Here is a 27870-nt window from a genome sequence, read left to right as displayed (position 1 = left end):
GCCATGGAGATGGCTGAGCTAGGGGGCGGAGACACCGAAGACGGTGCTCCCTGCGGCGGAGACGAAACGCACCTCTCTTCCTATTGGACGGCAGCGACCAATAGAATGTGGAGCTCTCACGCGCTCTCTCACGTCACCGCAAGGACACCGGAAGCTCTCGAGCGCCGGCGGTGAGTTTTGCCGGGTTTGTTAGATAGGGGATCGCTGCCGCGGCGCGGGGGCTTTTAAAGCAGCGGTGGGTACGGGACCTTAGTCAGACCTGGCTGGAGACCGCGTGGGCTTAGGTAGCATCAACCCAGCCCTCCGCGCCTGCGAAAAAAGGGACTCTGCTTAGCTTCAGGTGCGGCGGCGGGGAGCCGTTCAGTCACCTCGAACTCATTCCCTGCCTCCCCACTGACGAATGAAAGCTCCCTGGGAATTTTGATTCACCGCATGACTTTGAGCTCAGGGCGACGCTTAGCCTATAATTCCTGGCCGCACTTGGCTCTTCAGGTACCTCTCCTCTTCTTCCTTACCCCGGATTATCTTTAAATGTATAATTTGTGTTGCTGAAAGGACCATAACCTGGGACCAGAGATTGCGTCTTAGTTTCTCGTAGTTGCCAGGCTTACAGCATTATTGGATACAGCCGTGTATTGATAGCAGCAGCAGCACCTTTTGTTGTTGGGAGCTTGCCGTGTGCATATATTACACTAAGTGTAATTCTCCCATTACTCCCAGGAGTTTAGATGTTATTCCACTTTGTTAACCGTCAAATGGAGATACAGAGAGTTGGGTGACTAGGTCAAGATCACGTAGGAAATGAAGAGCCGGTCTGACCCCAAAACCCAGAAACAATTTAATATTTACACGAACCACCGTTTTTTTCTGTGTGAAAGGAAGGATGTCAGCAGGTAGAGTTATTGTCATGGGGCTTCTGTATACCTTGAAGTGAAGTGCAAATAAAAGGTGGTTTGTTCTGTGTGCAGTGCCAATGCCTCCTGTGATACAAGCTGACTTGATGGGGTGTAACTCTACTGTTCCCATTAAAATTGGTAGGAGGTGACTGATGCAAGATCAGAAAGCAAGATGGAGACAGATCTGAGCCCATTTCTACCGATTCTATGTGAAGTGCTCTAATAACTAGTTTATCATTAGGTTTCCTTACCAAATGTGAAAACAAGTGGCCCTTTGCTTTGCCCACAGGACGTAGGGTTCTAAGAACACATGACATGATAGTTCCTGGAGTTTACTTTGCTTCAGTGCATTAATACTCAGTGAGATGTTCTTGGATTTTAACTTACCTCTCATTCCTCATCTGATCTGTCAGTCATAGAGCACTAATTCCAAAATGTATCCCATGTTCCTCTACTTCTGTTGTCTCTGGCTGTTACCCTACTCTAATCTCAGACTGGAACCTCCTAACTACGCTTCCTGCTTCAGTTTTTGCCCCTTGATGATCCGTTTTTCACATAACAGCATCAGCAGCCCTTTAAGAACGCACATTAGGATTACTGATTGGATGCTTTCCAGATCTGGCTTCACCAAGAACCCACTGTCATGGCTGAGATGGCATCACTGCTGGAGATGCAATGGACCTTACTATACTTTACCGGGGGTGCTAAAAACTACCCTCATCCTTGCTGGCCTAGCAAGGAGTCCATGAAGCTGCCAAAGCCTCAGATAGCACCAAGCCTTTTGGAGTGCTTGCATCTGACACTGATGAGCCTATGTATACCAGATCAGTGGAGGCCTCTGTGCTGAACCGAATCAGTTAAGGATGATAACCAAAAAAACTAGTGAATGGGTGGGCCTCTGTGAAATTGACAGGGAGGGGAAACTGGTTAAAGTCATTGCTTATAGTTTGGTGGTAGTTAAGGATGATGGCTAAGAGTCTCAGACCAATGGTGCCTCTGAGGAGTACTGCACATCAAGAAGTGAACAAATGAAAAACTCTTGTTCCTTATGAAGAAAAATAAAAGTAAATTTATTCAAACCCTTCAGTTACTTCCATCGCCCATATATCTGTGCCCTCACCACACCACATGTTGGCTGTTATATCTGTGCCCTCACCACACCACATGTTGGCTGTTATATCTGTGTCCTCACCACACCACATGTCGGTTGTTCTACAGCACCGCTGATCACTCAGCCCTCTCCACTCACGCTGGCTGCAGTTCCTGCACAAACTGGCCTGTTCTGTGACCGGACTTTGGCCCGAAATCTGTCCTTAACGTGTGCTTGACTGCTTTTCCTCCCCAGGCCTAGCTATGATGTCTCTTGAGAGAGGACTTTCCTGATAGTCCTCCCCCACTCCATCCGCCTTACCTCCCTGTCACACTTATGAGTTGAAATCTGTGTCCCTTTCCATTCTCTGTGGACTGGTGTCTGTACACCACACTGTAACGAAAGCGTCATGATGGTGGGGGCCTTGGGTCTGCTTCTGGGCCACAAAGTACCTGTCTCCTCTGTCACTGCAAATAAATTGTGTGTGACTGAACAGAAGCCAGAGCAGTTCATCTTAAGTCTTAATCTGTTATTTGCAGTGACATGTGCTTTACTACTTAAATGGATGTAACTATCATTTTGCACTCAGAATTTTTATATTTCAAAAATACTATTTATTTTTTGGAGAGGTTAGTCCTGTGAGGACACAAACTGATGGAATATTTTTTTCTGTGTGGATTTAGAAATTACTTAACACTGTAGTTACTCAAACTTACATTAAATATGTGAAACCATTTTTTTTTTTTAGTTGGAGTTGCTGGTTGTGTGTGTGTGTGTTTGTGTGTGTGTGTGTTTTAATACCTTAGTACCTTCGAAGATATGAACATACTTTGATGAAAATACCCTTTTCCTACCAGTAGGTGTCACTGTTGCTCACAGTTACTGTTCAGAAATTCTAGAATTTTACAGAGAACAGCTTTTAAAAATTAAAAAAAATTATTTTCCAGTTCAGTCGAGCAATAGACCATTTAGCATCATAATTACTAAAAGATGTGTCTTCTTCGAGAACAAGTTATTTTAGCAATATTTTAGTTGCCTAAAATATTGAGGAGAATAGCATTTCTTTATTTTGACGGAATTTTATCCAGCACCTGGCCTTCAATGAATGATACGCGATTGTATCATTTCAGTTTTCCCTCTAGTGTTTCAGGGGTGGGTCCTGAGTAGCAGGAGTTAAAGACAGGGTAAGAAAGATGAAAACAGATGCAGTGGGTATAACAATCCAAAGTGGAAACAGGAGGAAGACTTGATGGAAAGTGAATCGTTGCTGGTTGGCTCGCTGGAGGTGGTAATGTTCTAACAAGGCTTCTCTTCTGCCGCTGAGACACTTGCAACTGTTATGGTTCCCCAACTATCTTCTTACACGTCGTCTCTGCCATTGCAGGAACTTTGTGAGACTTTCTATGTGTGGATGCTCATGTCCCAATGGGGATAGCTCCCAAGTCTTGGTGTAATACCAGGACAAAGTAGCGTGTCAGTCAGTCCACCCGCCATACACTAAAATCTCATGGACCCTAAAGTAAGTTGCACTTTCTTTCAATGATCAATGCACCATTGCTGGCTTAGCACATTGAAAGGAGAGAAACATTTAGTAGTCTCACATGAGGTGAAAGGGCCCTTATGCTTTTTCCATTTACTGGAGAGAAAACTAGCAACTAAGGCCTTTAACCATAGTGATCCTGTGTATGTTTTACTTGGATAAAAGTTAAAAAACAAAACAGGACTCAAAGATTTCCTGGATACTTCAAATTCTAAAAATAATGCATCTATTGAGAAAGTATTGATTCTTACCATTTCCTATCACTCTGCCAATTTCTAATATTTCTCTGCCCCAAATGGCCACCTTTAAACATGTTCTATATCACTCCTTCCTTATTATCTTAAGAAATAAAAGTTTAGGGCCCTCCCTGGTGGCCCAACAGGTTAGAGCACAGCACTGCAAGCTAGACGCTTCGCCCCCGAGGTGACCCACATGGCACTGCAGATCTCTCCTGACTTGCCTGCTGCTCCCCTCAGCATTGTACTTCGTCCATCTGCCTGTGGTGAATCCTCTCACCGCCCCGGTACCTCTGGCCTGTACCCCAAGTTCTGTATGCATAAATAAATCTTAAAAATATATATTTAAAAAAGAAAGAAAGAAAAGATCATGGGAATATTATTTTTTTCTGACTTCTTTGGCAGGCCCTGAACAAGTTAATTTTAATAAATTTATTGTTGGAAGAGTATCCACGTTAAGTGTGCTTACATCTGACTCCACATTTGCCAGATGTCGACTGAGTCCATATGTGCAACTTTTCCTGGAGATATTTTTACTCCCCTTTTTATGTTTCCCCAGGAAGTGCCATGGCTGGTGCAGCCGTCGTGATTCCCTGGCTGTGGAGAGGCTCCGTTTGCACGGTCTGCACACAGGCCACTTGGCTGAGCATGACACACTGCGCCCGGCGCCCCCTTTCTCTAACCAGGTGAGTCGTTGGCCAGCAGTGTCATTGGAGGTCGCTTTGCAGAGAAGTGACTCGCTGATGGAGCAAGGGGCACATCACCTTCTGAGCACATTACCTGACGTGGCGCTTCGTGCCATCGGCTGCTCCCCAAACTCTAGTTAGGGGGTGGCATTTTGCTGGGATCCACATTGTATTGCGAGCAGCCAGCCCCTGAGGGGAAGGTTGTTGAATTACAGGGCGGGAAGAGAATCCTTGGTAACCTCATTTTACTTTCTATTAAAGCATGATGAAATCCAAAAGGATAACCGACCACTTGGAGAGAACCGCCAGTGTTGTTCGACAGGAGGTTCGTACTTGTGGGCGGCGGCGGCAAGTTCTGGCTGTACAGTCCACTCGGCTGGGACGGGGACTGGCCTGCGCTGGCTGGGCCCGGCCTGTGGAAGAGGCACTAGCTGAGCAGCTTGGCCCCTTGAAAGGCCGCCATGGAAAGTTCGTTGTTTCCCCTCAGAGTTTTTCTGAATAGGCTTGGAGAGATGGCAGGGGAGTACTCAGATTTTACCCTTCAGACTTGGAATAAAAGGATGAATCTCTGAAGGGAAGAGGCAGCACCTAAGGGCCCTTGTTCACAGGCCTACTGTTGAAGGCTGGCTGTCCCGTTGAAGGCTGGCTGTCGGGGCTCTTGAACGGAGCACGCTCGAGTCACTTACGTTTTCTTTCTCAGTCAGCACCGAGTGTCATGTTCTTCTCCCTACCTCAGAATAACTATTTACTCAAGGAGAAAACTCTCACCTCTGAGAAGCGAAAGCTCTTTTTCCTGTCCTAGGTGCAGAGTTTCCCCACCACATTCAGACTATAGAAAACTAATCTGCCACTCAGAGGTGGGAGAGGGGGTCAGGGCTGGGAAATCAAGGGATCCTTACACACTACCTGAGTAACCCTATTTTCATTTAAAAACATTGAACATTTAATTTCCCTCTTGACTTTTTCTTATTCAGACATATTTAGCTTTAGTGTTGTAAGTGTATTTAAACTAACAGTAAGAAAAAATGCTATGTATTTCATGCAAGGAAGGATCATAGATTTCTGTAAACATGGTCAGAAATTGTGTTGTACATTCGTTTAATTTTTATTATAATATAAGCAGGGTACACTTTCTTGCAAAAGAATATTGTTTGACTCCTATTCAAGCTGTTTCTGTAATAGCTTGAAAGTATTGTCAGAAAATCACTTTGGGATTGGGGTAGTCTGTTGGAGTCAACTTTAAGCCAGTACTTTAGGTTTTTTTGGGAGGGAAGACTGGAAAATTAGTTCAGCATAATACATTTAGGGTGTGTGGTTAATGTGCCTTTCTCACTGGTGACATTCTAAAAATGCTTTTTATTTTTGTTCAATATACAAAACTTCTAGTTCTGTGGGAGCTTTGTTAGGATTTCTTTTTAAAGAGTGAAACTGTTGTTTTGAAGAAAGAGTGGTTTCTTTAACACTCTCCTGTTGTATTTGATCTAAGTAGATTTATAGCAGGGTTTGGTAATTCTGGGAAGGGTCAGATTGTAAACGTTGTAGGCTCGCTGGGCCTCACTCTCTTAGTTCCAGATACACGGCTCTACCTTTGTGACATGTGAAGACAGCCACAGACAGCACGTAAACAAGTCAGTACCACTGGGTCCAATAACATGTGATTTACCAAAGCACCTAGATGGGGTGTGTGGGCCAGCGTTGCCATCCTCCGAGTCAGAAGAGTCATTCTAGAATTGCCCGGGACAAATGCAGTGGGAATTTGGGGGGTTATTCTGAGCCAAGTTTAAGCACACTACACAGAATAGTAATAGTAATAGTAATAGTAATAGTCCTTCTAATAGTGTTAATGATGGAGAGTTGATCATTTAATGCCCTAGGAGTCAAAGTTACAGGGGTAATTCTATCACAGGGTTGCCCAGGCAGAAAAATTTCCAACTCTGACTCTTTTCCTGTTTCTCATTTCTGCTCTTTGCCAAAAGGAACAACATCTGGGAGTGGGGAGATAAAACTAAGTGATAGCTGAGGCTACCCTAGTGGTGTAAGATCATCAGAGGTTCACCCCAACCCTTCCTCACCATGGAGCAGCCGCTCAACTTGTCAGAATGAACAGCACCGCAGGTTGGGCCATGACTGAACACACCATCTCCTCCTGCTCCTCCACCATTCTTGCCTTTAATGTGACCACAAGTATATTTTACAGAGCTCCCCACTTCTCATTTGTCCTTCAGTTCAGGTGTGAGAGGCAGCCGAAAGGTAGCAAGTCTTCTGCTCTGTACAAAAGAGGCTGAGCCTGGGGGTTAGCTCATGGCCCTTCAGGGCCAGAGGAAAGCTGTCATTCCTGTTGCCCCTCCTGGAGTGGGTGAAAAACAGAACATTCCCAGCCCAAAAATGTCCTCTCCCTGTTGGGGTGTTTCCTCCACAGAATTTGCTGAATGTCTGTATTTTGATGTTAATGCCTCTTTTCTGAAATAAATATAACCAGCTTGTGGGGGGAAGAGGGTCCTGCCCACGCCAGAAATAGCTCTGAATTGAATGACATTTGACTGTGCTCAAGTTCACATGTTTTTCTTAAGGATCGAAGAATAAGCAGTCTGGCTTAGAAATGTCAAGGAGATAAGAGTAGAAATATTGTAATGCAGGAAGGATTGTTCAAGCAAGGCTTAGATGACTTCATTGGTGAGGTCACTGCTTGACCTCTGCAGAGAGTTGGCCCTGAGTGAAACGGACTCTAGTCAGCAGTTTCGTGGGAAAACTTGCCAGTGAAAAAAAATTTCCAATTACTAATTCTCAGCCATTCGCTTGGAAATAATGCCAGGCACTGTAGGTCCTGAGATTCTAGTATTAAATATGATAGGTAAGGTCCTTGCCTTCAGTCTAGAAGGGGCTCCTGTCAGGAGAAACTGATTTTATGCACCTCATTGGTCTTGGAGAAGCCACTAACTCTTTTTCAGCTGTGCTAGTTTGCTTCTTGTAGAAGTCTATGTGTTGTCTTACAGATGCCTTATGTCTTGTTACCTTAAGGGATCTGTAGCCACTTCGTGTGTGTGTGTGTGACTTCGTGTGTGTGTACGGGACTTCCCATATCATCAAGCAGTCCTCCAACACTGGCTGGGTTTCCTACAATTCTACTCAGTTTGGACACAGTCTACCCTGAGAGCATCAGATGCCACAGTAAGGGCTCAAGCTGACACCCAAGACTCTCAGCCTCCCCATCTCCAGCTGCCAGTCTCTAGTCCCCTTGTCAACATGTGCTTCTGACCAACCAGCTATAATTCTGGAGTTCTCAAGACCCTCCGCCTGAGTCCCCTAAGTTTGCAGCCTACAGGATTCAGAGAAAACATCTTACTAGGTCACTGGTATACTATAGAAGGGCACAGCTGAGGATAAGCCACATGGTAGAGACACACAGGGGATGGCTGGGAGAGAGGCTTGGAGCTCCCCTACTCACCGAGCACCCCAATCTCCTTGAATCTCCATGCGTTCCCCAAGCTGGAAGCTCTTGGAACCGTCCCATGGGTTGTTAGAGGCGCTCCGTCACAGGCGTGCTTGGTTATCAACTGGCGGTTGATTCAACCTGCGTCCCTCTTCCTGAAATTCCGGGGAATGGGTTGATATTGCCACACCCCTAGTCACGTGATTGGCTCCTGCAGGGACCAGCCCCCTCCTTTTGGGGTTTGAATAATTTGGTGGATTTGGATGGTAGTATGTATTGGCTAAGGTGGGGAAGAACAAGTTTGGAGGACGAGAGTAAGAACTCAGTTTTGGAGTAAATTGAGGTGTGAGGGTGGGAAGAACTTGGAATCACAGGTGAAACAAGTTGGCTGTGAGTTTTGCCAACTTAAATCAGCTATTGAACCTGGGGTCATGGGTACATGAGAATTCATTATGTTATTTTTACTACTTTTGTGTACACTTGAAATCTTCCCCAAAAAATGCATAGGAAGAAACAGGAGAACTGAAAGAGTTCTGTGTTAAGTGTGAAATATTGGGTAAAGGCAGTTGGATATACACATTTGGATTTTACTGCTGGAAAGAAAAAGTTTAAGGCATATAGAGAGATCGTTACTGCTTTTATCACCTGAGAGGTGGCCAGTAGGTTGAAGAGCAATACAGAGAGTAAGGGAAGAGAAGCCAGGCCTGAACTCTGGGATGAGTCAATATTTAGAGGTTCAGCAGAAGGTGGGGCGAGAGGGTGTTCAGCAGAGATGAGGGGCAGGGAGTGAGCAGGGGGCAGCAGGGTGTTGAAGACCTGAGTTAGAAGAGAGTGGCCAGGGTGCGGAATTCTGCCGAGAAGCTATCACTGGGTCTTTAGAAAGAGGTGGTGGGTGACCAGACCGGCTTTGGCACCCTGCTATAGCTGGGGGAGAATAGAAGGCCAGAAAGCAGACGAGGACCACATACAACTCAGGGACTAACTTTACATGAATATGAGTAGAGAAAGGGGTGATGATAGGTGGGTTAAGGGAAAGGCTTGTTTCGTGTGTTGATTTGAGAAGCTGCAAAGCACAGAGGGCAGGTGTCGGGAATCAAATCACCGCTTTGCCACTTAGAAGCGGTGGGGCCTCAGTTTTCTCACGAAACACCTGCCTTCGAGGGTCGTTGTGAAGATTGACTGAGATAATGTATGTAAAGTAATGCATGGTGAGCACTATATATAGGTGTTTGCGGCTGATGTTCTAACGTGAGACGGGATAGCCAAGAACTCACCTGTGTTCCCTCCAGAGGGAGAGAAAAGGCTGATGGGTGGGAGAAAATGCTTCCTGAAGTAAAGATGGGAAAGGGCAAAGAGGAGATTCAGCGTAGGTGGGCCTTCCTTGCCTGGATGTAGACTTGATGGGATAGGCCACCGAGAAGTAAAATTTTATAGTTGACAGAGTTTTGTGGCCCTTCCTGTCACTAAATCACTTCAGTAAAACCAGTTTCATTTAGTCAAATCCCTACTCAGCAGGTTGGTGTCTGCCACAATTTAAATGGCTCTGGTGTCTCTGGGAGTCCCTGTGTGTGAAGTAACATGCTGTTCTTGACAATGACTAGATTGTCCCTCAACGCTGAAATTCTCTGCTCTAACTCTAGTTTTGTTTCAAGTCATCTCTCACCCTAGCTTTGTTTAAATTGTAAGCCAGCAAGTGAATAGATGGGAGTGAGCAGAGACAGCCAGCCAGGTTTCCCACAGAAAGACCTGTTTCCTGAATAGAAACTTTTGCAGAAGTAATATCAAAATATCCCACAGAAAAGCAGCTTTTAAAATCAGAATGATGGAATTTCCTCTTAGATGCTGACTCCATCAAAGCATTAAAAATGTGAGCTAGTAAAAGTTGCCAAGCATATTGTTATTTTATTGAACAGTAGAAGACTCTAAATGTTATTTTATGGAAAACTTCATTTCCTGCCATGTGTTTTAACTTAGGACATGGCTAGTTGAGGTTTCAGTTGGGAGATCTTTTGATCCATTAAGTATGAGAGCAAGTACAGATGTAAAACATAGTTTCTCCAGCATGTTCTGCTTATTCAATAAAAGTAAAGAAAGAATGGCATATAACAAGGGCCATGATGACGGATCTTAATTATGCGAAACTAACTTCGGAATAAAGCAAAGATGCAGCCTTCAAAAAGATGTTGCTCATGTTTTTAATCCACTTTGCTAGAGATCTTTGTGTGGTGTACATTATTGGTATTAAATAAACTGAAGTGGTGAGTGCTTTGCAAACCGCTAATTCTGCAGGGTCATTATACTGTGTTTCTTCATTCTGGCAACGTTGCCGTGTTATCAGGACTAGTAGCAAGAGGTGTATGTATGTATGCATGTGTGTGTAAATACATAACATATTTTATGCATACCAGTACACAGTACTGTTTGTGTTAATATCAATAGGCGTAAAGCTTCGGGAACATAATTGGCCATAAAGACTGTCCAGCTGACATGAAAAACTTTCCTCCTAATGAAATGTTTACAATTGAAAATATGACATCTTTCCCTTCACTAATCTTGCGTTTGGGCTTCAGCAAGTGATTGGGGATTTCTGTCTATCTAGCATTTAATTGGGGAGCAGTCTCATGCTTCAGTTGGAATTCTGTTTGCTCTTGCCCCCCTTTCTGTGTTAACCAACAAACACTGCCCATCAGACAAATTTTGCCTTGTTTTTTAAAGCTTATATGTACTTAGTTTCATTAGACAATCTGACCGATGTCACTTAAACTGTTATAAATGAGATAATCTAGCTCTTGATGTTTTTACAGAATTATTATATTGAAAGAAAATAATGAATGCTTATCAAATAAACGTTTTATTTGTAAACCGTGAAAAATGAAAGTAATGATGTAATGGTGAGTCCTCTGATAGTTATTACTTGTCTTTGTAATGAGATATTTAAACCATAAAATGAGGCAAAGCAAGGTTTCTGTTCTGCTGAAGAAATCCTGCCTTTCTTGACCTCGCCCACAGTTTTAAAATTAATCCCAAAGTTCTGTAGTATTTTTTAAAGATATATTTTATTTATGCATACAGAACTGCGGTACAGGCCAGAATCACTGGGGCAGTGAGAGAATTCACCAGAGACAGAGTGGGGAGCAGAACAGGCCGACTGAGGAAGTACACTGCTGAGGGGAGCAGCGGGCGGGTCAGGAGAGGTCTGCCACGCCATGTGGTCACCTCCGGGGCTGGCGGGGTTCGAACTCATGCTGAAGTGGCTTTAGCTTCTTAGTGCTGTGCTTTAACCCGCTGTGCTACCAAGGAGGGCCTTTGTAGTATTTTTTGTTATCACCTGTCTCTGTGAAAAACCAAAAGGTTTCTGAACTTCTAACCTTTGTTCTGGAAATAAATTTTAACAGTTTTGTTAAATTTTTTACTCATTCTGCAAACTTATTGAAACTTACAGTGTATTGGGTCTGGCTTGACCTAGGGAATTGAAAGAAATGTCAGGAATATTCTAGAAGTATTTGCGGGAGGCATGTACATGGTGTGTCTGCTGTAACATAAACCAGTTTCCCACTGGGCCAGGACCACCATGTGATCAGTGCCAAGCAGACCCGGGTTTGAACCCTGACTCAGCCACTCCTGAGTGATCTTGAGCAAGTGACTGAACCTTTCAGTTTCCTCCTGTGCAGAATGGAAGATTACACCATTCTTGGGGTGTAATGTGGTTACTCATATCAACTGAATGAATTAATGCACATAAAACATTTAACCAGCACCCAGTTATACTTGCACCAGATGCGCCTTAGACATTGACTACTGTTCCTCACAGGAGTGTAACTGTGAGCCTGTGATTGGCAGGGAAATACTGATGAGTGAGGGAGGTGGGCTAGGGTCTTTGGGAATGCTCAAGGCCCAGCCTAGAGGTAGGAGAGGAGTATAACCATTTAAAACAGGCTTCAGGACCTTCCCTGGTGGTGCAACAGATTAAAGTGCAGCACTTCAAAGCTAACTGCAGCCACTTCAGTGCAAGTTTGATCCCCAACCGGGGAGCTGACCCACCTCTCTTGTCTTGCCCATTGCTCCCCTCAGCAGTGTACTTCATTGTTCTGCCTGTTCTGCTCCCCACTCTGTCTCTGGTGAATCTTCTCGCTGCCCCTGCACCTCTGCCCTGTACCCCAGTTCTGTATGCATAAATAAATCTTTAAATATATATATATATATATATATATATATATATATATAATAAAATATGCTTCAAAGAGCTTTCCCATTGAGGAATTGGGAAGGAGGAACAGTGAAGGAGAAGGAGGCCAGGTCAGGGAGTGTGGAGTTCAGCGTCAGCTCTCCCAGGCAAGGAGAATGCTTCAGGGTAGAAAAGAAGCAAAAGCTTCAAATTCAGAGAGATCAGGGAGGGTGAGAATTGAGACTGGGCATTGAGTTTGGTTGTTAAGGAAGACACCAGCCAACCTTGGAAGGAGACGTTGCCAGTGAAAGCCAGTTACCTGTGGTTATGGAGCGCGTCGGGCCGAGGGGAAGACTTGGGAAGGAAGAGACGCGACAGTAGAGCCAGGGTGAAAGGCCAGACCCGTCAGTGGCATAATCCCAAGTCTGGCTCTTCCATGTCTCTATAGGCCATGGGACGTGGCCACCAAGGTGGACAGCCCTGTTGTCCCCATGAGAATAGACCCCTTGGGGGCGGGGGCTGTTCCTGAGGTCAGCGTGGCAGCACTGGAGCAGTGGCTTATGCAATAATAAACCATGAAGCTGGTAGATGCTAGAACAATACATGCTAATCGTTATCACTGCTGCAGTCAAACAGCTGAGAATGAGTACTTACCTTGGGCCAGCAGTGTTGTGAGTGCTTTGCATGTGTTCCCTAATCCTCCCCACAATTCTCTGGGTGGAGGTGTTTTCCTCCTGCAGCTGAGGGAACGCAGTCCTCAGACCAGAGTCACACAGCTGGTAGTTAGTGCTGGAACCAGGATTAAAACAGGTCACCTCACTTTCAAGCTATGAACAGCCATGTTATGCGGCTCCTTCTGTTTTGGTCTTGGTTGCTCATCTGGGCAGATGCTATCAGACATGTCCAAAGAAACAGACCTAGAGAGAGGAAAGTGGAGCATGAAAGGGCGGGGGGTGCTGACGAGGCAGGGCTTCAGAGTCGATCAGCAGGACTAGCATCGAAGGCACAGAGAGAGAGAGACGCAGTGGAGAGTCACCCCCTTGGAAGGAAGGAAGGCTTGGCAAAAATATACAGAAGGAGAGGCCAGGGATTTTGCCAGAGAAAGAGGCGGCCAATTTCAGGAGACAGTTTCAGGAGACCACGTTCTTCACGAGAACTTCCCAGTGGCTTGTTAAGAATTGCCTCCTGCAGTTGGGTTGGACCGGTCCTATTGGAGGAAAGGGCTGTGTGAGCTGTGGTAGTGTGGGAGCTCACTGGCCTTCAGAGATTCCCCCACAGTCTTTTGGGAGCCAGGAAGCTACCACCCCACTCCCCCAAAGAGAATGACTGGCTTGGTCACTTGGTGTGATTTTGATTTGCTATCTGAAGTGGAGTTAAATGGAGTAGCAGGTAAGGAGTCATGTTCCTTTCACCCCTTGGTGAAGAAGTGTCCCAAGTTTAGGGAGGAAGAGGAACCTGAGGTGCGAAGAACGAAGTAAAGTAGAGGCGTTTTGAACGTGAGCAGTGCTGGGTGGCACTTAACCGAAGGCTGCCTAAATCAGACCTCCTCAGGGTTTTCTAGATATCAGATACATCATGAGAACAGTGCTCTTCAGGCTGTGTGGAAGGAAGGGCTGTTAGTTGCTGTTTAAGGTTGGGGCTTTGTAGTTTGTAAAATATAACAAAATGAGTGAGCAAAGATTAGGAAACATGCTGTCACGATGCAGCTCGCTTCCCGAAAGCCGGACATGGAGTGGCCCAAATGTCCATCTGTAGCACCTGGATCAAGAAGTTCTGGGGTAGCCACGCTGGGAGTTACTACTCAGCTGCAAGGAAGATGAAATGCAGCCATTTTCCACAAAATGGAAGGTGTTTGAGGGAATCGTGTGTAATAAAGCAAACTAGAGTGACAAATACTGGACATTGACATTACTGGACATTACTGGACTGGACATGACAGAAAATTTGGTAGTAAAAAAAAAACTGATGGACATTAACACTGCGAGGGCTCTGAGGTTAACAGGGAAGGGGAGGGAAAGGGACAAGGAAGAAGGGAAGGTGAACGAAGGAAAAGAAATCAAATAAAAATAAGTATTAAATATACTAAAACGAGTTACAATTCTAATTTGTTTTCTGTTACTAGAGTCAACAGATGTGTGATTACTCTGTGAAACTGCTCCCCAAAGTTCCTAGTTTCTGACTTTTAGTTTCTGAAATTAGTTTAGCAAGGACTCTGCAGACTCAGAACAAGTGTGGGCTCTGGGGAGTCTCAGTTTTGGGGGAGTAGGGGGGACAGACAGGAGGTTGATGTGCCCCCAAGCACTTCCCAGAGTGCTCATCAAATAAACACTTGCTAAGAGGTGGTTTTTGTCTGCAGAGGAAAATTAAGATAGTCTGAAAAATTAGATGTCTCAAAATTAGAAAAATCAGAAGTCTCAAAAATTAGGTGACAAAATGCGTTCACTTAGTGGTAGGCAGAAGTTTCAAGCAAAGTGTGCTTTGCTTGAACATTTCAGAAGCCCTAGCTTTAGAAGATTCCAAAAAGCCTTAGATTCCAGACATCTCACTTTGTTCCTGGCATCGTGGGCACAGTAACCTGATTGAGCCACATCCCTCTTCCGGCTCTAGGTGGTGGCAGCCGCTAAGGTGTGTGGAATTGCCCATGAGTCCCCATCTGTGAAGAGACTCCGCCTGCTGATTGCTGACAGAGAATTTTCTTTTAAAGCCGGCCAGTGGTGAGTGGTTTTTCTTTCCTGAGCTGTGTGTGTTCAGGAAGGGGCTGTCCGCTAGAAGGGCTTGTTTTTCCTACGGGAAAGGATTTCTGTGGCCAGCCGCGGCTCCTGAGGGTAGCATGTCTAGACCATCTCTACTCTGGGTGAGCCTTTTCTGGCGGGGAGAATCTGAATCCTTTGCTGGCCTCCGAACCTACCTCTCTGTTTGAGCTAGTGACCCCTGAGTCATATGAACATCCCCGCCTGGAGTTTTCACATTCAAGGAAAGCAGCTAGTTCTGGAGGGTGCACGAGACAGCGCTGATGAGTATGTTCTGCAGGAATGGTCGCTAATAGAATGCACCACAAAAATCTAATCTGCTTGAGTCATGTGTTGCTGGAACTGATTGACTTCTTAAAAATCTGCATGTGTGTCAAATCCAGTCAATAAACAACAGTCTGAAAAGAGGAATAGCAGCTGACGTCACAGAGCTGACCACCCTCAGCTGAATTCGTGCATCACGCTTACCTGGTCAGGGCTGAGTTTAAATACTCGCTGATCTCACTGCAGGCTCCCCAGCCCGCACCCCTCTTTGGAAACCCCCCCCCCCGGGCTCTGTGGCCTCGGTGAGCCCCGCTGTGCCTGCACACAGCCTTGCCCAGCAGCAGCCCAAGTGGAATTGTAAAGAAGACTGCCCGTATTTCCCTAGGAAAGGTGTGTTTGGGTGTATGTTTCCTTTATTTGAATAAAGCATTCATTTCTAAATGAATTTCTGGCATGTCAGTCTCGGTAGTGTTTCTTAGGAGTCACTTGACTAATTTTGGCAGTCCATCTGGAAATGTGGTTTTGTTAGAAGGAGGATGTGTGATAATAGCAAGTGTGATAATAGCAAGAGTTAGCAGTCTTGTGTTAATAGTTTGCCTTTGAATTTAGAACTAGAAAACAAGATGCTGATTGCAATAATTTGCGTTGGTGAAGCAATTTACTGCAATCTTTGCACATGTTCAGTGATACATATTAAATGCATTTGGGCTGTTTTCAGGGGGTGGGCCACATTTTTACCCTGCACAGATAGTTAAGCGGTCGTTCAATTGTTAAGTGGGAACTTTGATTGTCTCAGTCTATTCTTCTGCATTTCCCGTCTGCGGGAGTGTTTGTACCCTGTGCACAGCGCTCCCTTTGCACCTTCAACTGGGGCCCTGGCGCCGACCCCATGTACTGAGTACAAGAAGCCTGTGCGTTTGGTTCATAAAGCTGCTCCTGTGTTGTGCCTGAAAAGAAAAGGACCCCCGCGTCCCAGCGGTAGACAGAGACCGCCTCTGGCGGGTGGAGACGCTGTGTCAGCCGTGACCTCGCTCATGTTCCTGCTGGTTTTCCCACAAGCCTGTCTCCTGCTTGTGGGGCAAGCTTGGGGGTGGTCATCTCGGGTGGTATAGGGTGGCCCTCTCCTTGCCACATGTGGGTTCCTGGCACCTGCACCCTCCCCCTTTTGAAGGCCACCGCTTCACCCCAACACACAGTGAGTGCCTGTCGACATTTGACTTCGGGCTTATGGGGTGGCCCTTAGCTCCGTTGGTGTTACTGCTAGCTGGCTTGCACCATAGCTCTCTCAGATCTCTTGGGTCTCCTCCTCATGGCCCTTTGGGGAAAGGACAAGGATAGGGAAGGAGGGAGCGTGGAGTGTGACTGCTGTGCCGTTTGCTCAGAGTGGAGCGCTGCTCTTGAGCATGGGCAGGCCTGCTGTTCTCGGCAGAGACTGAGAACATCTGTGAGCTCTAGGCCAGTGGCCTCCTCTGCCCTGCCACACTCTGAGGGGGAGGCTCCAGGCCTCTAAATAGATGCACGAATGCTCCGAGCTTCGGACTTAGGCACTCAGTGGACACTGCATAGACCAGAGAGGCCTCAGGCTCTCCCGAGCTCACTGTGTTCTGGCCAGGTTCCCTGTGGAGGCTGGTCCTGTCCGTGAGATTACTTCCAGGAGGTCAGGAGTCTAGTCTGGAGAGAGAGGCCAAAGAAGAAAGCTTTGAGAGCCATGTCTCACCTGAGCGCCTCTCACTGGTGCACCCGGCTCCCCTTATTACCGGGCTTCTTGTGATCCTGCTTTTGGCCTTCGCAGAATTCCTGCTCCCTGGGGGTAGGAAAATTGGCAAATTGCCACACACCCTCTCAGGGGTGGAGAATGCCACCTGTAGTCCTGAAGCCCGCGTGGTGCCCAGGAGACCTGCTCCCCAGCTCGCCCCACTTCCTGCTAACACTGCACTGTGGGCATTTTCCTTGCTCTTCTCGGTGTCTATTCCATGGCTCTGCACAGGGAGGAGCAATAGGCCTCTGTCCTGGGCTGTGTCCTGTGTTCAGCACGACTTCTGAGGATTGGCTTTAGTCTCTTGTTTTCCGTTTTTGTTACTGCCAGTGTTTCACGTAGTCATTTAGAGCATCTGGGCTGGTGAGGCCCAGGGCCACATTCCAGTTGAGTTCCTCGGCGGGATGCCCTATACCCTGTAGTGAAGTCGCAGGTTGGTAGCGCAGCAGGCCAGTAGGAGGGGTGACAGCGTGACTCTACTACCTGAGGGGCCGCAGTCGGCACTGGCTTCACCCTGGGCTGAGCCCAGGGCGCCACCTGACAGGAAGCCAGAGGTCTTGTGGGGAGAAGTGTGGCTTTGCATAATACAACTTAATCCAAGATCACTTAAGATTTTATGCTTGAAAGTGACTCTGGGCCCTGCCAAGAGAACATTAGGAAGAAACAGATTGGAGGAGAGGGTGAGCGCGACAGGTCGGCCTCCTGCTCTCCTGCGGGGCCACCATGGCGGGCGGTGTCCCGGCCCGTCATACTGCCCTCCTCCACCGCTGGTCTGGTGGATGCCATGTGATCTTCAGACTCGTGTGAACTTTTTCTGAATTCTTCATGCTCAGGAGAATTGATGAGTGCCGCCCTCTCCTCTCCTCCCTGCCCTCCACCTACTCCGGCTTTATTAATGTTTTCCTGTTACAACCAGGATCACGTATGTCGGTGGGAAGAAGAAATCTAGGCTAAGGAAGTGCATCTCCTTCCTGACAGGTGTCAGTGCCGCGCATGGTCCCCATCACAGAGTTCCCATGGGCCGTCCTCGGTGTTCTCGGTAGTATTGGCACGAGGAAGAGTGGGGGCCGCAAGTACTGTAGGGTGTTGGGGTGTCCTGGCAAAGACAGGCACACCCTGTTAGTGTGCCCGCTGCGTGCTGGTATGGGGCTGCTTCCCTGGGCACTGGGCTGCCTGTGGGACTACAGCGTAAGGAGATGTGTGCTCCCCTGCAGACTTGAGCCTCTCAGTTCTGCAGGTAGTCCTGGGGTGCAGTAGGGCCTCAATTCCTGACTCTAGCAGTGCTGATCCACCTTTTTAAAGGTGTACGTGTTTAAAATTTAATTCTTGGATGTTTTACTAGATATGTATCATGTTTATTTTCTTAATTCCCTTCAGAGGAGGTTTCTACGCCATTCAAATTCTTCTATAGCACTGAACGGAGTTCTTTTTCCAAAGGTGGCGGCAGCCTTCCCAAGTTACTAGAGAAGAGAAATCCCCTTTCACTCACCTTGGAGAACAATCTTTATCAACATCAAGCAGTAGAGGGCGGTATAGTTCAGGAGATGGAGCCTCAAGTGTAGATAGATCTTCGCTGTGTTTTTTTAAACATGGCATCAAGGGAGATGCTGTATACCTCCTTTCTAAATCGTATATAGCTCCCGTGTTGATAAATATTGTCCATGGTCTGAAATGAAAGGGAAAGTAAAATATTTATGGATAAGAATCAAGTGAATATAGAGACCAGAAATGGAGTACTTCTAGGCCAGACTTGTTTTTTGACTATAAACACTGACCGGATACTTAAGGTCAAAGATCAGAAGAAAACATCTCTTCATGTCATAGTCAAACTAACAGAACACTGTGTGCTTTGCATGATAGGAAAACAAGGCATGAGAGTGATACTTTTCGTCTTTAGATGGCTGAGAAACATCTAGATGGATGCATGAGTTTTCTAGACATGGGGATGAGAATGTCTAATAAATTCTTCTTCCAATGGCATGTAACTTCAGCATTCATCTGTGTGGATTTCATCAGTGGGGTGTCGGTGTGCCGTTCCATCGCACGGACACACTGTGTTTTGTTTACAGCATCAGCTGGTGCAGAGTTAAACTGCTCCCGCTTTCAGTCTCTTTCAGTCTCTGTACGGTGCTCTGAACACTTGCGTGCAGATCTTCAATTGGACAGATATTTTCATTTCTCTTGGGTTTCTACTTAGGAGAAAGATCATTGGTCATATGGTAACCATTGAACATTTTAAGTCACCACCTAACTGTTTTCCAAAGTGGATTTTATAATCCCACTGGCAATGTAGAAGGGTTCCAGCTTTTCCAGATCTATTATAAAAAGCTGTTAAATTTTATCCAATGCCTTTTCAGTGTCTATTGAGATGATCGTGTGGATTTGGTCCTTTGTTCTACTATACGGTCTATGTCATTGATTGATTGTCAGATGCTAAACCGACCTTTTGTTCCTTGGGTGTTTTTTTTTTTTAATCTATGGTCACAAGGGATATTGATAGTTTCTTTTCTTGCGATAGCTTTATCAGGGTGTAACTGGCCTTCTAGAATGAGTTAGAGCTTGTGAAGGATTAGTATTAATTCTTTTTAAATTGTAGCATTTACCAGTGGTGATTTTACACCTATCATGCTTTTTTGTGGGAAGCTTTAAAATGACTTTTCACTTCATTTACTTGGTATGGGCTGGTTCATATTTTCCGTTTCTTCTTAAGTTCCATTTGACAGCTTGTATCTTTCTAGGAATATGCCCATTTCACATCAGCATTGTAAGGTTTGGTCCTGCAGTTTTTCATAATAGTATCGTCTTTTTCATGCTTGTAAGCCTGGTGATGTTGCCTCCTTTCATTTTTGACATCAGTCATTTTGCCTTTTCTTAGTCATGCTAAAAGTATGTCTGTTTTGCTTATCTTGTCCACTTTTTAAATTACTTCAACAATAATTATCCACCTTGCAGGATTGATTTCTTCATCCCAGGAGTCTCTGTGGTTGGTGGATTCTCAATATGCTCCAGCCCGAGACTGTTGGAGCAAGAGAGAATGATAGAGCTGGCGGTGAAATACGCGAACCACCCTCCATCTCTCTGGATTCACAATCAGGTGCGTGAACTGCCAGTTTGAACTTGGGAATCTGGGCCTCTCTGCCCTGCACCACAAAAAGTGTTTGGCACACTTACCTCAGGGCTTGAGAGGAAAGGGCGCGTGTGATGGCAGAGCACCCCCGTATCCCAAATGCAGACTCCAGAAAGGGCAAAGAAGCAGAATCCTTTTGCTGCATGAAGGATGATGGTCCAAAGATCTTCTGGGATCTGGGAATATCTTCTGGGTCACTAAACTATACTTGTGTTAATACCACTTTAGGATTAGACATTTTATTCCATATGTAAGTTTTTGAAACTCACTCTTTATGTCATGTAAATGGCACATCTTTAAAGCAGATGGTCTTGTCCTAACCATCTTAAATAAAGAGAATTAAACTATCTCTCCTTTGGAGGGGATGTGATCTCTTGATTAGATAGTGCTGGGCTGGAGCCGAGCACTGCTAACTCCGCGGTGCCATGTCAGTCTCTGGAGAGCTCTTTGCACAGGATCTGAGAGGGAACCCACATTTGCTGCTAATAACTCACGCTTTACCCCCAGGCTAAACACAGTCCTACATACGCTGTTCCTTGCCTGCTGGAACTCTGATAACGTGGAATGAACTCGGAGCAGATCAGTTACTTGTTTCCTCAGGTTTTGACTCATGTCTCCTTGCTGCCATCTTCACTTCTAGAAACATGCTGTCTGTTTTTTCCAAAAGCCTCCATCTCACCCCAGTCATTTCTTGTCCCCTTTACTAAAAAGGGAACGTACCCACACAAATCTGACTTCACAGAGAGCTTTCCCCTCCTCTTTTCCTGGAAATGATCAGAAAAGGAGAACAGAAAACTTTATTTTCAGCACAGCTTAGAAACATTCTGTTTTACAGGAGGCTATTATGTTTGTGTAGGAGCCGCGGGACTAAGGAGAGGACAGAGACCAACAGTCAGAGATTGCTCACAAGAACACGGAGGGCGTGGAGTAGAGGCAGAAACTGATGGCTTCTTGTGACTTTGTAAAACCAGCATTTGTTAAGAGAGCCCAGTGGGGTGTGGTGAAGGGACCCTAGAGCAAATTCAGGTGGAGGATTTTACTCACGGGTCCATCTGAGGAGGTCAAGGCAGGTGTAGGCAGAGACCAGCACATGGGGTATATGCTTGTATAAGGCTCCTTGGGAGGAGTGCTTGGGGGTGCCTGAGACTTGTCAAGCCAAAAAGAGCAGGGTTTTGGTAGGCTCTGTGGGGGTCTTACCTAAGGGTCCCAAAAGAGAAAGACTTTGGAGTCAGGGAACTGGCAATGGCAAGGGCCACTGGGAAATCTCTTCTGGAATGGCTGTTGCCTTGTGGCTCTGCAGGCTGTGGATGAGGCAGTGAGTTCGCATCAGAGCTAGCGGCAGTAGAGACCCCACAGTCTGCTTTCCAACAAATGACATTTCAAGGCCGCAACACCGTGGAGTAGCTTAGCTGAGTTCTTAGCGTAACCACGGTCTGCACAGGAATGTGGAAAAAAGGAGGAGTTAAAGGTTCCAGCAAGATGCACTTGGGTTTGGTTGGGAGACAGGGCATGCAGAACGTCAGCTCACCCAGAGAAGCCGTATGTCCTTGTAGTGGCTGAAGTACACTTTTGTGTTGTGAATGTTGGTTTGGGACACTCTCTTGGCTCATCACACAGTGTAGGACCTTCCTGAAAACAAGCTGATCAAAAAAAAAAAAATTCCTATTCACGCAGTTGCATGAAGGAATCAAAGAAGACATGAGCTATACTATGTCTATAGATGAGAAGACGCAACAGAGAAGTCAGTTCTCTGAAACTGATTGTCTGGATATACTAACAGCAGACAAAATACAGCAGGACTTTTTGTAGATCTAAATAATCCAACTCTAATGTTTATATGGAGAGGCAGAAGAAGTTAAAAATCTAGGATCATTTTGAAAAAGAATAAAGTTGAGGAATCAGTCAATTCAGTTTCCAATCAAGCTGTCATAATCAAAACAGTGTGCCGGGAGGGAAGGTAGACACACAAATCAATGGGACGGAATAAAGAGCTCTGAGATACACACACACCCATGGTCATGTGATTTTTGACAAAGAAGCTAAAGAAAATCAACGAAAAAAGGACAATCTTTTTAACAGATAGTGCCAGAACAACTGTACATACCTATGCCAAAAGAAAAAAAAATTCACACATTCTATTCAAAATCAACTTAAAATAGATTCTACATCTAAATGCAATGGGACTGTGTGCATCTTTAGCTGTGGCTGCACAGATCTACATAAAATTCATAAACTGCACACCAAAAGGGAAGAAAGTTTTCTCAATAAGATGATTCCAAAAAACCTGAAGTCGACGGAGCATGAAGGACACACACAGATTCTCCTGGTGGTTTGCATGTCAAGCTGTGTGCAGAGCAGCTTCCAGGTGCGCCTTCCCATCTCCATTGCAAATGCTCACCCCCTGACCTTCTCAGTCCCTCATTGGGTGAGGCTTCAGCCACCCCGTTCCTTTTTGCATTCTCTCTGGGTTTTCCACCCATCACTGTCTCTAGACTGTGCCCTGAGTCTCTGAAAGATGCCACAGGGATGGGACCGGCCAGTGGTCTTCGTGTCCTCAGACTTCAAGTGAGCTTAGCACGCTGCTCCTCGTGCCCCGAGCCCCTCACTTGTCAGCCCCCACGCGCCCTGACCTGGTCCTGGTCCAGGACTCCCCGCTCGGTGTCATGCCTCATTGGCATTTTAATGAAGGAACTTACACTTGAGTGGTAGAAAACCTCCAACTGCGTTTCTTGAATGCACGTCCTAATAGTCGCGCCTCTTCCCTCTGCCCAGTGGGAGTTGCAAGCGGCCTTTAGGAAGTCAGATTTTTCTTGGAACTGTCCTCAGGTGGCTGTTTTCCTCCCGAGGACTGGTCTTATTAAGCTATTAGCATGGACAGTGGAGGCACGTGAGTGTGGGTGGCAGCAGGCTTCTCCGTTGGGACAGGAGATGAAGTGCCATAAACGTCTTCCTTTATTTTATCTGCTTTGGCTGGAGCTCCTGGCAGGGCAAAGGGTACCGAGCTCCAGCTGCAGGGGAAAGGTGGAAAATCTTTCCCCAAATGAGATACATTTCAGTATAATTGAAAGTAATGTCCTTGACTCGCTTCCACGGCATATGGTAAGGCCTGTGAGGCCTGTGTTCACACCACACCGGTCGTTTCTATTGACCAACAAAAGACAAAAGTGACTTTTGATTCCTTCCAGATGCTAGCAGATTAGAAGATAAGTCTACTGAAAATTATTTTGTCACTAAGGAGACGACCACAGGCTTTTTGTGTATTATCTTTCCCTGGGGCCCATTTTCTTGCCAACTTTGGGGTTGGAGATGCTCTGCTTTCTAAAAGCAATCACCCAAAGGCTGGGTTTGATGTCATTACCAAGTTGCTGAAGCTGACTGCTGGAGGAAATAACTTCCCTTTCATTTCTCTGTCTCTTTTCCTCTAGACTTTTCTGGAGACAGAAGTTCCAGGCCAGCAAGGGGTAGGGGAGACACAGGATGAAAGCCATTGTCATCCTCTGGCGGAACCCCTGGTGTCTTAGATTCTCTTTTCGAGACTTGAAAGGAAGGAGCATTTCAAAGTAGCCTGTGTCATGGTGCCTCGATTTTACTTATTCCTAACAGAATGCTCCCTGGCTGCTAATTTCTTTTGTTCAAAATGAAAACCCACTTACCATCCATCATGCACAGATCTCCTGTATATTTGAAGTAGTTAAGTTCACACTTTTTCTTTTCCTTCAGAGAAAGGATTTCCATCCACTTACAAGTTCTTTATCAAAAAGGGCCCAGTGGGTGAATTCAGATAATTTTCATTTTCCTTAGATTTTCTCTATGATTAACTCTTCAGAATTAAATTCATGTCAGAAAGTCCTTAATGCTTACCTGCCATGCAAGGTGCCGAGGTCGGTTGCTGAGTTTGGTCTTCAGAAAGCACACAGTACGCTCTTCTTAGAAGGGAGTTCATTTAGTTAATTTATGTTGGGAACATGTAATCGAACAAACTTACGCTCTTAACAGAAATGTCTTTATTCCTATTTTCTGTTAGTCACGGGACAAAGGAAGCCTGTGCAGGTGCTTTTTCTGACACTACAGCCTCAACAGCCAACATGCCCACTCACGTAGAGGCTGATGCGAGCGGGAAGTCCCTCTGGCCTCCCCAGGCGTCAGCCCTGTAAGGTGGGCGGGGCTGTGCAGTTACATATTTTCCAGATGCAGCAGCAGAGAAAAGGAGAAGTTAAGGGTCTGAGTGGATGGGACAGAGGCTGGGGTTAAACCCAGCTTTTGACTTCTGTATCAGTAGTTTTCTCCAAACTAGAGGTTCTCACCACTTTCTCAACTTTAACAGAGCCAGGGCTTCCTTTCTAGAATTGTCCTACAGTTAGTGTCATCAACACAAAAATATTTTGAAGATAACATAATTCTCTAAGTGCCGTACAAAGGAGAAATAAAGTGACTCCTGACCAAAGTCTGTGTATTTTGACACATGAAATAATCAGATAACTGTTCCTCAGCTTGGGATTGCCATGAAAACGCTTAAGATGCAGATGATACAAGTTTTAGGCATGTTAGCAACTGGGAGGTGGTTTTGCAGAACAGCGGACATGCTTGGAGACCTCCTGAATACAGTAAAATACAGTCTGCATAGTGCTGGCATTCTGGAAAATCCAGAGAGTATAGATCCATGCAGAGAGGCCTGTGAGTCTTTTGTGAAATGAATCTTGTGACATTACAAAGCTTTTTCCACCTGTGCGATGGCCCCTGGGTCATTTCAGAAGTCAGCGCAGGGCTGTCCTGTGCATTGCAGGGAACGGGGGCGCTGCTGACCCCAGTCTGCATCATACCCCGACTTGCCCTCCTGAGTTCTGTGTGGCGTGCCATCCCCGGTGGCTGATGTCAAGCTTCACGCAGAAACTGGCTCACAGAGTTCCTGCCCATTTTACCATCAGCTTGGTAGGAGCTGAGCCAGCTCCTAAGAATGCCACCTGCCTTTTCAGTGCCAATTGGGTTCCCTCAATTCCTGTGACAATAACATGTCACCACCCATCTCCAAAACACCCCCGCAGGGACAGTGTTGCCCCAGGGGAACCAGTGCCTTCAGCAGCTAGTAGTTCTTTGCCTGGGTGGGGTGTAACTGGGATGTACCCCCTAGTGGGAAGCCTCTGGCTGCCTGTTCTTGCTGCTGTGGGTGCCCCCCCCAACCCCGTACCCCATCAGGCTGTACTGAACAGGTCCGCAGTCCCATTCCCCTCCGCCCTGCCCAGCCCAGGGCAGCCCCCGCTAGTGACAGTTGCCCCCTCCTGTCTGTCAGCTCCTGGGCTTTGATCAGAGCCCAAGCCACTCAGGAAAGGAAACCCACACTTGAGAAGTGTCCCTGAGTCTCTTGGCATGCTCCACAGCCCAGGCATCACCTGAGAAGTTAGCAAACGGCAGAAGTACTGAAGCCAGCCTGCTTTTCTCCACACCCCAGTGGCTGTGTTGTGGGGACACAGGGGCGCACTGGCAAATGGCCTCTGTGATGGACAAGAGGGAGCAATTCCCAGGGCCCTGAGAAAACCGAGAGCAAGCTGTTGCAGCAGCGGTGGATACCGACAGCGGTGCGGGAGGTGGATTGTCAGGCCTGCTGGAGTGGGCCTGCACCATCCGCACTAAGATGGCTTCTTTCCTGCCTCAGTGTACACTTGGCTCCGAAGTTGCCGTGAGAGTGGGTGGAGAGTTCTACTTTGACCCTGAGCCCGCAGAAGCCGCTAGAAACCTGGTGTTGATTGCAGGAGGAGTCGGGATTAACCCGCTGCTTTCCATCCTCCGGCACTCGGCAGACCTGCACCGACAGTGGCTGGACAAAGGAAGCGGCTGTGAGATGGGAGCGGTGCAGCTGTTCTATAGTGCCAAGAACACCAGCGAGCTCCTGTTTCAGGTACGGGCGGAAGGTGTGTTCTAGGGTCGCCCTGAGCAGCCCTGTGGAATGGTAGTCGCTGTCTGGAGAACTTTCGTCTCTCAGTCCTGTCTTCTCCGCATTTGGTCCCAATAAAAGGCCTGCCAAGGCGTAATCATGTTCAAGTAAGAATTAGCCAACATATCTTACCTGGGATCATGCAATCAGTGAGTGGGGAGGGGGCTTGATTCCAGAGATGAATGAACAGAGCCACGACCACCCCAAGATTCCCTAAAGAGTCAAGAGCCGGGGGGCGAGGGAGGGTTTTGTGTTCCAAGAGTAGGTGATTCTTGGCAGTTTGGACCCAGCTGGGTCACTGAAACTCCCGTCACATCTGTTGAAACTCAGTCCTTCGAGGGAGAGGCTTTCACTCTGGTGGGTGTGCAGCTGCAGAGATGAACAAAAGAACAGAAACAGTTAAAAGACACAACTGTGGTCAGTGAAACTGCTGCCTAATTGCCAATAGGCGAGAAAAAGGAAGAAAAAAAACTCCCGGAGAGTTAGTAATATGCTTGTTAGCATATTCAGATTTCAATTAAAGCAAATAGCCCTCTGTGCTCTGAACGCTCTGGCCTGCTAGGCTGCGAACAATATCCCTCTGAGTGCTGAGCGGGAGCGGCAGACGTGTGCAGAATGGGAGTTGAGTCCGGTCGGTGGTGGTGCACATCTGTTTTGATTCTTTTTTTTAAAATTGTAGTGTGACCAAATATGTTTGACATTCCAGAAAAATATCCTCGATTTAGTAAATGAATTTCCTGAGAAGATTGCATGCAGTTTGCATGTCACAAAACAGACTACACAAATCAGCGCGGAACTCAAGCCATACATCACTGGTGAGTCTGAAGATCTGTTGACTGTCTCCTCCAAGGTATTTGGGGGACTTGCCAGTGGGGTGAGCCGGTCGATGTTTTATTGTTGGGAGTTGGGAATTCCAACTCCCTGGGGAATGGAGAGATGATTCATCATGGAAAGAGGAGGAGAGATTGAGTTGGATTTACTTATTATGTACAGGTTTCTTACTGCCCCTATTAATAATTTATTTTCCACATTTGCGTCATCACTATAGTATGCATACTAAGAATTTATATCCTGGCTTTGACTGAATCGATTCCATTTGCCATTAATGGTTTCCCCTGCTTCGAAGGATTTTTCACAAAACTGTTTATTTTCTTTGCTGAAGGTACCTTTGAATCTCTAGCAAACATCACTAAGCTAGCTGGCCCTGTCTGAGGCGTGCATTGTGATCAGTCTCTATTTCTGCTAACGCTAAGTTTAAGAAACTTCTAGATGCCCTCTCTGCTTGAATCTGCCTCCAGATGCTAACAGGAGCCACGTAAATGGCAAGATTCACCAAGCTCCAGTTACCGAAAGTTAACACTGCCACTGAGTTGCAGTCAGTCCTTCCTCATTTCAATACAAACATGTCTGTCTGACTTAATTTGATGTTTATTCTTTTTTCTTTTTGGTAGAAGGAAGAATCACGGAGAAGGAGATAAGAGATCATATTTCAAAAGAGACTTTGTTCTATATCTGTGGTCCACCTCCGATGACAGACTTTTTCTCCAAGCAACTAGAAAACAGCCATGTTCCCAAAGAGCATATCTGCTTTGAGAAGTGGTGGTAGGGAGATGGCACAGGTAGAAAGAGCCAGATTTGAGGCCCATGCTGGACACCAGTGTTATCTGACCCATGCCCAGGGGACCTTACCTGTGTTCAGTCTCACTAAGACTGCACTAAGTGACCAGCTTGGAGGAGAAAAGGAAAACCAGCTGACAGACCTGAATACTCAATTTTTTCCAAAGACATCATTAGTGAAACTATTTTTTACTACATTAGCTTTCTTTGATCACTAATTATCTCCTGATGTGCCTTGAATTGGTCAATACAAATTCTCTTTTCCATTAAGGAAAAAGATGACATACACTTACATTTAATGAGATGAAAATGTGATTTTGCGTATGAAATGGAGACTTTTTAAATTATTTGACAGTAACCTGTATCTCTCACGTTCAATAAACA

The 27870-nt window shown here is 46.1% G+C and overlaps 1 protein-coding gene across 2 annotated transcripts; it reads left to right on the top strand.

Annotated features, from left to right (window-relative positions):
- Nucleotides 1-153: 153 nt before the first annotated feature.
- OXNAD1 (oxidoreductase NAD-binding domain containing 1) lies at nucleotides 154-27870 on the top strand. Of its 2 annotated transcripts, none has more exons than XM_012732156.1 (8): nucleotides 154-170; nucleotides 4322-4448; nucleotides 4710-4773; nucleotides 14651-14757; nucleotides 19766-19907; nucleotides 25591-25833; nucleotides 26576-26684; nucleotides 27321-27870. In XM_012732156.1, the coding sequence occupies exons 2-8, from the start codon at nucleotides 4330-4332 to the stop codon at nucleotides 27473-27475; spliced, it is 939 nt and encodes a 312-aa protein (XP_012587610.1). In that variant the 5' UTR covers nucleotides 154-170; nucleotides 4322-4329; the 3' UTR covers nucleotides 27476-27870. The 2 variants fall into 2 exon arrangements, with proteins under 2 accessions (XP_012587610.1, XP_004692350.1); XM_004692293.2 differs by lacking the exon at nucleotides 154-170 and adding an exon at nucleotides 186-492.

The sequence above is a fragment of the Condylura cristata genome, unplaced genomic scaffold (genome assembly GCF_000260355.1).
Source record: "Condylura cristata isolate star-nosed mole 26May11 unplaced genomic scaffold, ConCri1.0 scaffold00033, whole genome shotgun sequence".
NCBI lineage: Eukaryota > Metazoa > Chordata > Mammalia > Eulipotyphla > Talpidae > Condylura > Condylura cristata.
This window is presented reverse-complemented; position numbering and strand designations above follow the sequence as displayed.

Excerpts from the sequence above, each read along its gene's own strand:
- OXNAD1 (XM_012732156.1), top strand. The coding sequence starts at position 4,330 with ATGGCTGGTGCAGCCGTCGTGATTCCCTGGCTGTGGAGAGGCTCCGTT. Across the intron at positions 4,774-14,650 it reads CCAGTGTTGTTCGACAGGAG|GTGGTGGCAGCCGCTAAGGT; the intron begins GTTCGTACTTGT and ends TTCCGGCTCTAG. Across the intron at positions 26,685-27,320 it reads ACTCAAGCCATACATCACTG|AAGGAAGAATCACGGAGAAG; the intron begins GTGAGTCTGAAG and ends TCTTTTTGGTAG.